The sequence below is a fragment of the Podarcis raffonei genome, chromosome 14 (assembly GCF_027172205.1).
Source record: "Podarcis raffonei isolate rPodRaf1 chromosome 14, rPodRaf1.pri, whole genome shotgun sequence".
Taxonomy (NCBI): domain Eukaryota; kingdom Metazoa; phylum Chordata; class Lepidosauria; order Squamata; family Lacertidae; genus Podarcis; species Podarcis raffonei.
The window spans coordinates 43,741,236-43,754,930 of NC_070615.1; the positions used below are offsets into that span (position 1 = coordinate 43,741,236).

At 45.0% G+C, this 13,695-nt stretch overlaps 1 protein-coding gene across 2 annotated transcripts in view; it reads left to right on the forward strand.

The window, feature by feature from the left end:
- MAP2K3 (mitogen-activated protein kinase kinase 3) overlaps positions 1–8,249 on the forward strand; it is a 66,787-nt gene extending 58,538 nt beyond the window's left edge. For both annotated transcript variants that reach the window (XM_053365535.1, XM_053365534.1), the window contains exons 9-13: positions 181–308; positions 2,431–2,508; positions 3,330–3,469; positions 5,005–5,050; positions 5,946–8,249. In XM_053365535.1, coding sequence (XP_053221510.1) covers positions 181–308; positions 2,431–2,508; positions 3,330–3,469; positions 5,005–5,050; positions 5,946–6,029 — 476 coding nt within the window. In that variant the 3' untranslated portion in view covers positions 6,030–8,249. The remainder of the gene's footprint in view (positions 1–180; positions 309–2,430; positions 2,509–3,329; positions 3,470–5,004; positions 5,051–5,945) is intronic.
- The last annotated feature ends 5,446 nt before the right edge of the window (positions 8,250–13,695 follow it).

Consider the following 13,695-nt stretch of genomic DNA (forward strand, 5'->3'; position numbering starts at 1 on the left):
CCGAGAAGGCCCTCTGCCTGGTTCCCTGTAGCTTCACTTCTCGCAGTGAGGGAACTGCCAGAAGGCCCTCGGAGCTGGACCTCAGTTTTTCATTAAAAAAAAATAACGGAGGAAAGTCTCCCTAGCCGATCCAGAGAAAGAAGCGTTAACTGCTCTCTTTGTGCATCTTCCTCTTAACAGACGTGAAGCCGTCCAATGTCCTTATCAATAAACAGGGACATGTCAAAATGTGTGACTTCGGGATCAGTGGATACTTGGTAGATTCTGTGGCGAAGACCCTGGATGCTGGTTGCAAACCTTATATGGCGGTGAGTTTTTGATCAGTTGTTTGGGGCACACCGCCCTTCTCTTGCGCGCCCCCTTCAATCAATCAGTTTTTTGTGATCAGTGATCAGCAGTCAGGAAGAAACATGCACAATTATTTATTTGTTGGTTTGTTTATTTCCTATATCTGAGGATCACAGGGTGGTGTACAATATAAAAACACAAAAATACATGACCTGGTAACAAATGTAAACAATAACCACTCCCCAGTATAAGAGGCTATAGATTGTTTAATTAGCCCAAAGGCCTGGGAGAAGAGGAATGCTTTTGTCTGGCGTTTAAATGATGGCACCAGACAAGCTTCCCTAGGAAGAGCATCCCACAAGTGGGGAGCCACCACAGAAAAGGCCCCGCTCTCATTATGCTGCCCTCTGAACCTCTTGCAGAGGAGGCACACAAAGAAGGGCTGCAGGTGATGACTGCAGGGTCCAGGTGGGTTCATATGGGGAGAGGCGGTCCTTGAGGTATTGCGATCCTGAGCTGTTTATACAATAACACCAGGCCCTGGGATCTTCGGATAAAGGGTGGTAATATAAATTGTATCAATAATGGGAAACCAGACTGATAAAATTACGAATAACAGTCTCAGGTAGGCATGGAAAACAAAATTATAAGTTGGCCCAAATGAACTCTGGCGAGTTTCACATGCACAATTTTTAGCTGCTCTGGAAGGAAGAGATGGATGTGTTCTTATCTGAAAGGACCCCCCCAAAAAGCATAAAATGCATTTGACCATCCTGGGAATTTCCGTAAAGTGAGTTCAAGTACAGGTCTTACGTATATCCCAGCAAGAGAAGTGGTGCTTAAGTGCATGAGTTGTCAAGTTCTACTGTGGTTTATAATTTGTTGGGAGCCACCCAGAGTAGCTGGGGCAACCCAGTCTGATGGGTGGCATAAAAATTATTATAATTATAATTGTAGTAATAATTATTATTAGTCTGCCTCTCTGGATTCACAGAAACGTTTACATTGACAATAGGGAACTTTCCCTCCAAAAGTGCATTTAACGGTGCCAGAATAAATGCCCCATGATGTTCAAAGCGCACACAAAGAGCCCAATTCCTCCCCATTGGTCATTTCAACAGAATGAGTGTCACTTGGCTGAGGACCCTTTCCAGGCCCTCTTTGGGGTGAATGGGTGGGAGGGTATATTCTGCTATTGGTCCCATAATAGTGTTTTAGTGATAGGAGTGATACGGATTGTCCACACGTCATTCCAATTCGTTAGTTGTTCTGTGATGCTTCCCCCGATGTGAATGGGCATAATTGCCGCCTGGAGGATAACTCTTGTGTGGCAAAGCAAAACGTATCTGGATATTTGCAGTGCAGTGGTACCTCTGGTTGCGAACGGTGTCCGTTCCGGAGGCCTGTTCGCAACATGAAAAGCCCGCAACCTGAAGCGCCGTATCTTCGCAGGTGCGCGGTGCAATTTGGTGCTTGTGCGCATGCGTGAAGCACAATTTAGCGCTTCTACACATGTGTGAGCGGTGAAACCCGGAAGTAACCCTTTCCGGTACTTCCGGGACGCCGCGGGACCCAACCTGAAAAAACGTATCATTTAGCAAACGTAACATGAGGTATGACTGTATTAAAAAAACCCCCACAGGATTTCAGCAGGAAGCTACAGTGATACCTCAGGTTATGAACTTAATTTGTTCTGGAAGTCCGTTCTTAATCTAAGGCGCACGTTCCCTACATAGTCCTCCTGTGGCCCCAGAAGCGGATTGTGTTCGTATCCCAGGGCAAAGTTCGCAACCCAGGACACCTACTTCCGGGTTTGTGGAGTTCGTAACCCGAAGCAGTTGTAAGCAGGACTGTTCGTAACCCGAGGTAGCACTGTACTTAATGTGCAGTCTGTCTGCCCTGAAGATTTCTGCAGGTGCAAACAGTATATTTATATCTTACCCTACCTGCAAGGAACTTGGGGGAATGGTTCTTCGCCTCCCCTTTCTATCCTTAAAACAGCCGTGCAGGGTAGTTTGCGGCTGAGTGAAGGCGTGGCCTGGCTCAAGGTGAGCTTTCGTGGCTAGGCAGGGACTTGAATCCAGCTTTCCGTAGCTCAACCACCAGACCGTGCCAACCCTTTTCGATACCTTTCCTTTGCAGCCAGAGAGAATAAACCCTGAGCTGAACCAGCAGGGGTACAATGTGAAATCGGACGTCTGGAGCCTGGGCATCACCTTGGTAAGAAATCTACACAGAAGTGTGTCTGTGTGTAAAGGGATCAGTAATTGAGTGGGTTTAAGAACTCAACAGTCAGGAAACACGTGAACACTGTTGAGGATCTATGAAATATATTGCATGAGATATTGTCACCTTGTTGTGGGGCTTTCCCCAATCTAGAATAGACATATGGAACTCCCTGCTACCAGATGCAGGGGTGTGTATTAGTGTAAAGGTAAAGGGACCCCTAACCATTAGGTCCATTAGGTCTGGGGTTGCGGTGCTCATCTCACTTTAATGACCGAGGGAGCCGGCGTACAGCTTCCAGGTCATGTGGCCAGCATGACGAAGCCACTTCTGGCAAACCAGAGCAGCGCACGGAAACGCCATTTACCTTCCCGCCAGAGCGGTACCTATTTATCTACTTGCACTTTGACGTGCTTTTGTACTGCTAGGTTGGCAGGAGCAGGGATCGAGCAGCGCGAGCTCGCCCCGTTGTGGGGATTTGAACTGTCGACCTTCTGAGTGGCAAGTCCTAGCGTCTGTGGTTTAACCCACAGCGCTACCCGCGTCCCTGTGTATTGGTGTACTTAGCTTTAAAAGAGGATTAAAAGAAAAATCACAGGGAGAGTTTCATCAGTGGCTACTGGGCTAATGGAGCCTCCTTGTTCCAAGACAGGATACCTCCAATTAAGAAATGTCAGGGACGTAGAACGATGAAACTTGCCTTCAGGCTTTCTGGTTGGCTACTGCAGCAAGCAGAAACACTGGACTCAGGTAGAAGTTCCGTTTGACCAGGAAGGGCTCTCTGTTTATGTTCTGTTCCGCTCTCTCCCTCTCAGATTGAAATGGCCATTCTCCGATTCCCGTACGAATCCTGGGGCACCCCTTTCCAGCAGCTGAAGCAAGTGGTGGAAGAGCCCTCGCCTCAGCTGCCTGCGGAGCATTTCTCACAGAACTTTGTGGACTTCACAGCCCAGTGGTAGGTGCCCTTCCCATCCAGGCCGCCATCTTGTCTCCCAGAATGCACTGCAGTGGAGGTGATCCATTTCCCTGGAGCACAGTGCTTCAAAACACCCCCAGCTTTCCATTCAGAATGTCCCTGGCAGCAACTCCCAAGTTGGTTTTTATTGAAGTAGGTTTTACCCTCGGGCATTTTAATCTGGTTTAGGACCCCGTTGGCTGTTGGTGGTTTTAGGGACGCGTGCAATACAGCTTCTTCACCACCTGAGCTTTGCTGTTGGAGTGATTTGTAGGAAGAGGAACTTCATTTTTCCACCGTCTGTTATTAGCAGCTTGCAGTGAACTTCACCAGCATGTGAAATTCCTGGGATAAACATCTCTGGGTTCATGTGGGTGATGCATGGGCACACCTGTGCCTTGGAAGCGAGGGCATTTCTGCCAACTCTTACCACCCCCACTCCCAGCCCAGATTTACCCCTGTAGTCACATGGTAGCAATAAGTAAACAAACAACCCCTGTGTTGCACAATGTGACTCAGCAATATCAAAAACAACATGATGGCCAGAAACATTTACAGTATAGAAAACTTTATGGAATAATGCAAAACATCAAAATTATCAAACTGATGAAGAACTGAATGAAACAGTAGTTGCTATCCGGAAACACTGTTCAGCAGAGTTCAGATTTGGACATTTGCTGATCATACAAAGCTTTATAAGCTTGATCTCTGCCGGGTAAAATCTGGCACCGTGACTTATTCAAGGACTTCTAGAGACTTCAGTTTGATAATTTTAATGTTCTGCGTTATTCCGTAAAGTTTTCTATATTATAGTAATTGTTTCTGGCCATTGTGTTGCTTTTGATATTACTGAGTCACACGGTAGCAAGCTGATACCCTTAAGTATGGCAAATCCAGAAATTTGCACTCTTGCAGCTCTGCAGAAGGCAAAAGCAGCAAAAGCAATTTTGTAGGAACAGGTGAGAGGAAATAGGGACTGTCCTTGATGAATTTGGGCAGCTGAAATGTATGCAAATTGAAATTATAATGTGTAATTAAAAGGCAACATAAAAGCTGCCTACAACAAGAGCAGAATACTGGGACCTGCCCCCCCATTCCCCCCCCAAAACCCCATGTATGAGTAACTACATGTATGATGCAAACTATTGTTTTTTTCCTTTTTCAAACATAAACCTTTGTTAATGTTATGCAGAGATAATATAGATTGGGAGGAATGAAAGCTTCACACAGCACTCAAGTTTCTTCTGGGTGTTGGTAGGATGCATTTAATCACCAAAACATATATTACACATAACCATATACCACAAAACTAAAACTCTGTTTACATGAAACAACCTGATGAGTATTCAGGACTATATTAAAATGCCACACAAATAAAACCAATGGCTTCATTACTATGAAAAAGTTACATTCTATGTTTACTTCCTTCATAGCAACATAATACCTATCCAGCTTTCCTCTAAAGTTCTTAATGTTTTGTACAACCGACCTCTTAACTCTCACGAATTTTCTTTCCTTGTTTTTCATTCTCTTAGTTTGAGGAAGAATCCTGCCGAACGATTGAGTTATGTGGAACTCATGGTGAGTGTCTCTTCTTCCTTCTCCAAATTTGGTTAAGGGTTATGTGGTGCCAGCAAGGAATTAATAGAATTGTAGAGTTGGAAGGAACCACGAGTCATTAATAATAATAATAATAATAATAATAATAATAATAATAATAATACTTTTATTTATGCCCCACCATCCCTGGCCAGAGCCAGGTGCAGAGCAGCTAACAACAGTAAAATTACAGTAAAAACATAATTGGGGGGGGGGGACGGACCAATTTAAAATACAGGTTAAAATGCAATTTAAAATGCCGCCTCATTTTAAAAGTAGCCCATAGAGCAAAAACCATAAGGGAAGGGAAACATAAGGGTCAGACTTGAGTCCAAACCAAAGGCCAGGCGGAACAGCTCTGTCTTGCAGGCCCTGCGGAAAGATGTCAAGTCCCGCAGGGCCCTGGTCTCGTTCCACCAAGTTGGGGCCAGTACTGAAAAGGCCCTGGGCCCTAGTTGAGACCAATCTAACCACCTTGCGACTTGGGACCTCCAAAATGTTGTCATTTGTGGGTCTTAAGGTCCTCCGCGGGGCATACCAGGAGAGGCGATGCTGTAGGTCCAACCCCCTGCAATGCAGGAATCTTTTGCCCAACGTGGGCCTCAAATCTGTGATTCTGAGATTGAGTCTCATGCTCTACCTACTGAGCTACCCAGGAAATGACTGCCCTTCATTGGAGGATTTTAAACAGAGTTTGGACGGCCATCGTATCAGAGACTCTTTAGTTGTGATTCCTGCATTGCAGGGGGCTGGACCAGATACCCTTTGGGGGTGCCTTCAAAGTCCACGATGCTATGACCGCCTCTTCCTTTGCTCCTTGTGCAAGATGAGACCTCTTCTCTCGTCTCAAACTGAAACCGTTCTCCTTTCCCAACAGGCCCACCCGTTCTTCACTATGCACGACACCCTCGAGACTGATATGGTCTCCTTCGTCACAGAAATCCTGGGAGAGGACTCCTAAAAGTCCCACGGAACCTCGCCATCGGAACAAAAGAACCAGCCCTGCCTTCTCCTGGCGGGGAGAGAAAACGGAATAAGGATTTTTATAGCACCAACTGTGGTTTGCACAAAAGAGAATGAATGTCTTCGCTGCTTCCTCCCCTCCCCACCCCCCAAAAAAATAATTTTTCTCTTCCCTCCCACCCCCTTTCTCGGCATCATGCTGGACTTAGAGAGCGATTTTATTATTATTATTTAACAAGAGGCCTCTATGAATGACACGTTTTTGACACGTAGACGTCTTCGGTCCCAACTGTAGCCACGCACAATCTGCTTAAGGCTTGAAGGGTGCTCAAGACGACTCTCCCTCGGGTGGGTTTTGAGAAAAGCACGTTGTGTTACTTTTAAAACCAGGCGCCTTTTCGAAATGCAGCTGTGTGTACGTGTGTGTGTGTGTATGTTTGTGTGTCTATGAGCATGTGTACTTTTGCTTGGAGAGATCTGAGCCCATCTGAAACTGCATACAAAATCACAACAGCCACAGAAGTGTCACCTGTCGCAGGTTAACCAGCAGACCTGTGGGGCTGGTTGTTTTTTGGGTGGTGTCACTTCATCTTGCAAGCGGCAGATCGCATTAAAATAAAAAAAAAAGCTCAGTAGATCACGAGGCTCTTAACCTCAGGGTTGTGGGTTTGAGCCTCACGTTGGGCAAAAGATTCCTGCATTGCAGGAGGTTGGACTAGATGCCTCTGGTGGTCCCTTTCAACTCTATGATCTGTTATCTATGAACTGAACCCACACCCCAGTTACTCCCTGTATGTCGAAAACTAGCTCTTAGAGCAGAATGGAAGAGTTATTTAAATGTTCTCCACTGTGGAAGTCTGAGAAGGACTCTCACCTATAATTCTGTTTTTAACACGACTCCTAGTTTTGTTATCGCCCCCAAACATTTACTCATTTAATTCTAACAGCCGTTTTTCTTAGGCCTAAACAGACATCTCCTTTAGTTTTCCACAGCTAAATGTAATATATTATCAGTTTCTTCTAAATGCTCTGTCCAGTCACAGTTGTGTGGCAAAATCAGTAGACACACACATACACAAACCCCTCTTTAAACACAAGCAGAGTCTCGCCCTCTCCAAAGTTGCTCTGCAAGCAGTGATTGAGTTGAGCTGCCATCTCTCTGCTGATCTAAGACCACAGGTGCATCCTGTTGTCGGACTTCCATACCCATCGTCCCTCACCTGTTGGCCATGCTCTCTGCTGGGGTTGATGGGATTGCTAGTCAAGCAACATTTTGAACACCATGTGTTTCCCACTCCTGCTATAGAAAGAGTTCCAAGGACAGACAGGCAGTTCATAGCCATATTTAACGTAGTGGAGGGAAGAATCTAACGTCCAGATTTATCTAACAAATCCCCAGATCTTTCTTTCCTTTTTAATGGAAAGAGCAGTTGAACGTGTCTATATGTATTGGGGTGGGACATGTTGACACTTTCTCTGCTGTCTCTTTCCCCCCTCCCCAAAGTTCACACACACAAACCAGCTTCAGTACCACCCAGCCAGTCGGCGATGATGGGAGTTGTAGTCTTAATAAGACTTTTTTAAAAATCCGCACTTTTTCATCTGCGACACTTTGCAGGGTAGAAGCATCCATGTCGGTTTCCCCACCACGAGGACAACCAGACTTGCTTTTTCTGTCGTGCCAGCTAATGCCTGCACATGGGGAAGTTGTGAGTCAGGTTGTCCAGTGTTGTGTGTGCTAAATGGCAGTCACTATCTGGGATTTCTCAGGCAGGGCCCATTTCCATTCCTACCTGGAAATGCTGGGATCTGAACCTGGGACCTTCTGCATGCGAAAGCCAGGTGCTCTACCGCTGAGCTAGGAACCGCCTCCTTTTGCTCATCTGCCTCATCCTCGGAAAAGGTGCTTACCAACACAGTTGACACCTGTTGCTAAGTTGTACTCTAATGCCCTGCCCACGACCGACAAAAGGGAAGCATTTACCTGTGATATTATTATAGCCCCACTTGGTTTCTGTGGATTGCGTCTCTCTCCCCTCTCCTAAACACATGTGCAAGTCATATCCATTATTATCTTCCTTCTTTCTAATATATTTGTACATATAAATTATATTTTGAAAATGCAGCATTATGCCCAGGTGGGAATAGGTGTGGCAAAACAACCAGCAATTTCACTTAGACCAACCAGCCTTAAGGGAGTGTTAGTGAAGTGTTGTGGTTCAAAGGGGAAAAAACAAGCCACCTAATTTTTAATGCGTCCTTTTTAAGAAGCATCCCTGGATTCTAAAAGTTCTCTGCCTTAACTACTTTTCTAATTCTGTGGAATAAGGTCCAGGGTTCTGGAACCGTAGGAATGCAAGCAAGACCAGGCCGAAGTTCCATCATTGACCAGCTAGATCCCTCTGGGAAACCTGCAAGTGGGGAGCTAAGGGCCCTTGCCTCCTGTTAGGGCTGGTCCTGCCATTTGGCAGAGTGAAGTGTCTGCCTCAGGCTACATCTGCCGATTGGCTGGGAGCAGCTACAGAGTCGTACCTGCATGCCTCCTAAGCTAGCAAGCTGATTTTGGGGGCAGTTGAGGAAGCAGTTCCATCACTGGTGCTGAAGTTTGGCCCCATTTGCTCTACACATTTGAAGTAGCCCCCTCCTACTTTAAACAGTGCCAGAAACTGCTGAGAGCTGTTAGGAGAACCCCATTCAACTCGCAGAGTCCCTTGGGGAAGAAGGATTGGCTGCCAAACAGCTCCTGGGAACTGTAGCTTCTGCATGTGATGGGTGTGGAGTTACCTTTGGCCTTCCAGTTGCTGAGATCAGTGAGATCACTCCTGGGATCAGTGGCCTCGCCGGGGCTGATGGGAATTGTATTTCAGCAAAGGTTCCCCACGTCTGGTATATGGAATGGGGGAGGAGAGGTGGCGCCACCTGCTTTCACGCTGGCAACACAATGCCCTCACTGGCTGTGTTGTCTTTCCACACCTGGGCTTCAGTAGCCATGCCGTCACTGAAAGTGGAGGTGGTATATTGCCATCATGGCTCCTATTACTTTGCCCAGCCTCCCTTCTTGTAGTCACCAAAGCCAGCCGGCTATTGTGTTAGCAACCTCCATAAATTAAATAGGTGTTGTATGATCAAGTTCGTTCTTTTGTCTGTCCCGAAAAACCCATGCCTTCACCATTTTTAATGTTTTATTATTATTTTTTAATAAAAAGAGGATGAATCACTTTCCATTTTTCTCCTGAATTCCCCCTCCCTTCATCTCTTCCTAAGGCAAACTGCTGCACTTTTGTCATGGGTTAGCCCTGCAAGTGTCGTGTGGCAGGTTTTTTGAATTGCAGGTGTTGTATAATTTTTATCACTCGTCTTTATTTTTAATGTTGCTGTTGTACCTTTCCGGAAAATATCCCCCAACCTCCTCTTCCTTCAAAGCTTCCGTGAAACTTTTTTTAAAAACTGCATGGTTTTGGATTTTCAGCCTCTTTTTCTCCACTTTTATATCCCCACCCCGCCCCACTTTTTCCAATAAAAACCTGGTTTGATAAAGCGAGAGTGACTCCATTTTGAACACCCAATGAACGAAATGGCCGCTTCCCCACTAGAGGGAATTCAGGCCAAGGGGCTAAATGCAGCCCATGTGCCCCCTCTGTCCTGGCCACGCCCCCTCTGTCCTGGCCACGCCCATAACTGACCTTACCTCACACACTTGTTGAGTGGTTTTTGCCTGACTGGAATATGTCCAAATAATGCCTCTCGCTTGCCTGGATGGTGAATGGTGTGTGTGTGTGTGTGTGTCTAGAAATTAGCCTATTGTATGTAGGTAAAATTCACATTCAGCATTTGCCTCTGGCCCTGCCCACTCCTGGAACGTGGCCCACCAAAGGTTGCGCACTACGGAATGTGGCCCTCAGCCTGAAAATACTTTCATGTCCTTGTTACATGAGCTGGAACTACGTGGAGCCAGAGAGAACCTGGGTTGATTACACTGCAGCTTGCTTGCTTTTTTCCCTCCGCTTCCCCTACCCCGCCTGGGTCCTTTCCAAAAAAGGCTCTCCGGTGGGGATGGAAAATGGTTTTGTATCTAGGAAAGGACTGGATGCTTTTATGAATTGGAAGACTGTATATAACAACGAACTTGGTCATTGGTTTTCAATAAAATAAGCCACCCAACCCAGTTTCTTCTGTGATTTTTTTCTTAAAAACACTTTAAATAAAAGTAACAGCCAAGCTTTCCTTGATGATGCGTTCTTACTCTAAATAAGTGTTTCTCGAACTTGGGTCCCTCTCCAGCTGATTTTGGACTACAACTTCCATCATTCCCGACCACAGTTCCTGCTAGCTAGGGATGATGGGAGTTGTAGTCCAAAAACAGCTGGAGAAACACTGTTCTAAAGCTGTTCACCATCACAACTCTTAAATCTTGCATTAATTCCTAGCTGGGGGAAGAGAACAGCTTGTTTAAGGCCTCCTTGATTTGTCCATTGCTATAATGTGTTGTCATTATTCTGTGATGAGTTGCACACCTAGATCAGAGCTGATGCTGATTTGCAATAGTTCCAGACTGCCTTACATGTTTACAGGACAACTTACAGAAAACTGTTAAACCCAAGTGTTTAAAATCTATATTCCGTCAAGGCAAGTGTACAAAGGGCTTTTACGCTGCTGTTCATTTTTGCAACATGACATGGATGCAACAATAGTGCAATAGTGGTGGATTTACACTGGACTGTTGACAAATCATTTTGCTCTATTGGTTCTGCAATACTGCCCCCATGTTAATTGCATTACTGCTATCTGGAGGGGTCCCGCTGCATGACAAAATAAGGGCAATAAACAAATTAAACCAAAACATCAGTCGTATAAAATGCTACAGGATTTCGGCAGGAAGACACAGGATAGGGAGCAAAGCAAGTAGGTGTGCCACAAAACATTTGCAGGTGCAAAGGGTATTGGAATAATACTGTATAACCACCTCGGTACCAGCAGGAGCAGAAAACCACCATGAATGCGTAAGCAGGAGCAGCCCACTGTCTCCTGACTTATTCCCAAATTCCTGGTGGAACTTAAAATGTCATACACTATTGCCATTGTTTTATCATTTTCCCACATTTTTTGGTGCGGTTAAAAAACACGTTGGGAGGATTGCAATAGAAAGTTCAGGCTAACCAGCAGATTAAATGCAGAGTGGAGATGGGTCCTAGTTCCTTCTCGCCTGGTTGCTAGTTCTTATCCATGCTGAATTTATCCCTTAAAGCAAGGAATTAAGTGTCATTTGCCTTTTTCACAGAGTTGGGAGAGGGGTTGTAGAAGGTACTTTAAGAGTGCTATCACATCATTTTGACGAATGCCTTCCGAATTAGGTACCATATCCCTATTAATCTTTTATTCATAGCAGCACAGCTTCAAAAGAGAAGTAAGGGGCTTTGTGCTTATTTTTAAGCATTTTTGTCTACTCAAAGTGGCTTAACGATGCCAAAGTTGTCTTCCTGGTGAATGTAATAAATGCATACCGGGCCAAGTGCAAGAAATTCCATTTGATGCTTTTGTGAAATGATCCATTTTTAACTGCAGCCACCCCACCCCCCGGTAACCTCAATACCTTTGTGCCACAGATGTTCAGGCTGGAATTACTTGCATCATTTTAAATTCTTCAAGGAAAACACAGCTTTGTTGTTGTTGAGTTGTTTAGTCGTGTCCGACTCGACCCCATGGACCAGAGCACGCCAGGCACTCCTGTCTTCTACTGCCTCCCACAGTTTGGTCAAACTCATGTTTGTAGCTTCGAGAACACTATCCAACCATCTCGTCCTCTGTCATCCCCTTCTCCTTGTGCCCTCAATCTTTCCCAACATCAGGGTCTTTTCCAGGGAGTCTTCTCTTCTCATGAGGTGGCCAAAGTATTGGAGCCTCAGCTTCAGGATCTGTCCTTCCAGTGAGCACTCAGGGCTGATTTCCTTAAGAATGAAGAGGTTTGATCTTCTTGCAGTCCATGGGACTCTCAAGAGTCTCCTCCAGCACCAGAATTCAAAAGCATCAATTCTTCGGCGAAAACACAGCTTAAGCCACCCCAAAATAAGATATTGGAGCACTCCAAATTATTTGCCTATGTATGTACATGGAAAATAATACATCTAGCTGAAAGGCAACACATGGAGATCTCCACCGATCATTGCAATGTATCCCTAATTATAACTATTGCATAATTATAATTAGGGATACATTGCAATTATAATAATTATTGCATAGTTATAAGATTATTGTATAATTGTAGAAGGAGGAGTGGCTGTGAGGAGTTGTGGCTGTGAGAGTATTGGTGCAAAATACATTACTGGATGCCAAGATCCAAGTTTGTGGCAAGTAGTCTTTGGTGTGGGAACCCCAGCAGAGATTTAAAGTCACAAAGTATGCAGCAAAGTAAATTGTGAAAATATAGGCTGCTAGTCCTTTAAAATGTGACCCTCAAAGTGAGTTCCAAAATGTCCCCACAGTTTCTTTCCAAAGTTTCCCTCCTCACTCATCACAGGAAAAATGTGGCATATATGTTAAGTTAAAAATTGGTTTACTTGCAAAGCCTTCAAAGGTCATGTTCATGTGCTTCAGAAAAATTGCAGAGGCAGTAGAACTTAGTTTAGTTACAAAGTGGTAAATGTTCCTAGATTATTGATATATGAACTCAAAAGTGAGAGCCGTACAGCAGAGCTGGAGCAACCAGCCCAAAACTCTTCACATGCTGAGCTTCTCAGGTAGACAGATCTGATTACCTATTTACTCCCAAGATAAGGGGAAGTAACATAGCTAGGCCTGACAGGACAGCTTACTTTATGGTTTTAACCCCTTCATGCATTAATTAGATTTAAGCATATTGCTTATACAAGACTGGTTATCCCACAGAGGGTGAAGGGACCCTGTACTTCTGAATTTGCCACTACACTTCTTGCACCTGAGTAGACATAAAAATGCACATTGTGTCTCCACTCACAGGTGCTATTCATCCCATCAGGTGCTGCAACACAGTTTCCCATACTTGTTGGCCATTGTCTGGGAAATTTTCTGATCCTTATAAGAAAGTGATACCCAAACTTTCCCATCATTCACCACTAGAGGGTGCTGTTGACATATGTTTGCCCCTCTACATTGTACCATAGAAGATTACACTGTGAAACAGTATTAACCATGTCTGCTCAGAAATAAGTCCTATTGAATTTGACGGGGCTTCCAGGTGAGTGGAGCTGGGATTGTAGGCTTAATTTGCTAACTAGCTATCACAATCGTAGATCCCACTTTTCCACCAAGCTGCTGATGGCACTGTACCTGCCATCATCCCGTTTTTATTCTCACTGTAACCCTGAGAGGTATGCCAGACAGCAAAAAACTTGTTTATTAATCAAAACTACATGCAAACATGTTTACTGAGAAAGGATAATATTAAAATGCAATTTTTAATGAATATTTTTAAAAGAAAACCCACCTCCTGCACTTCCCTGGCGGTAAAAATAGAATTTTAGGCATTTTTCTGTCTCAGAGAGCCAGTGTGGTGTAGTGGTTAAGAGCGGTAGTCTCGTAATCTGGTGAACCGGGTTCGCGTCTCCGCTCCTCCACATGCAGCTGCTGGGTGACCTTGGGCTAGTCACACTTCTCTGAAGTCTCTCAGCCCCACTCAACTCACAGAGTGT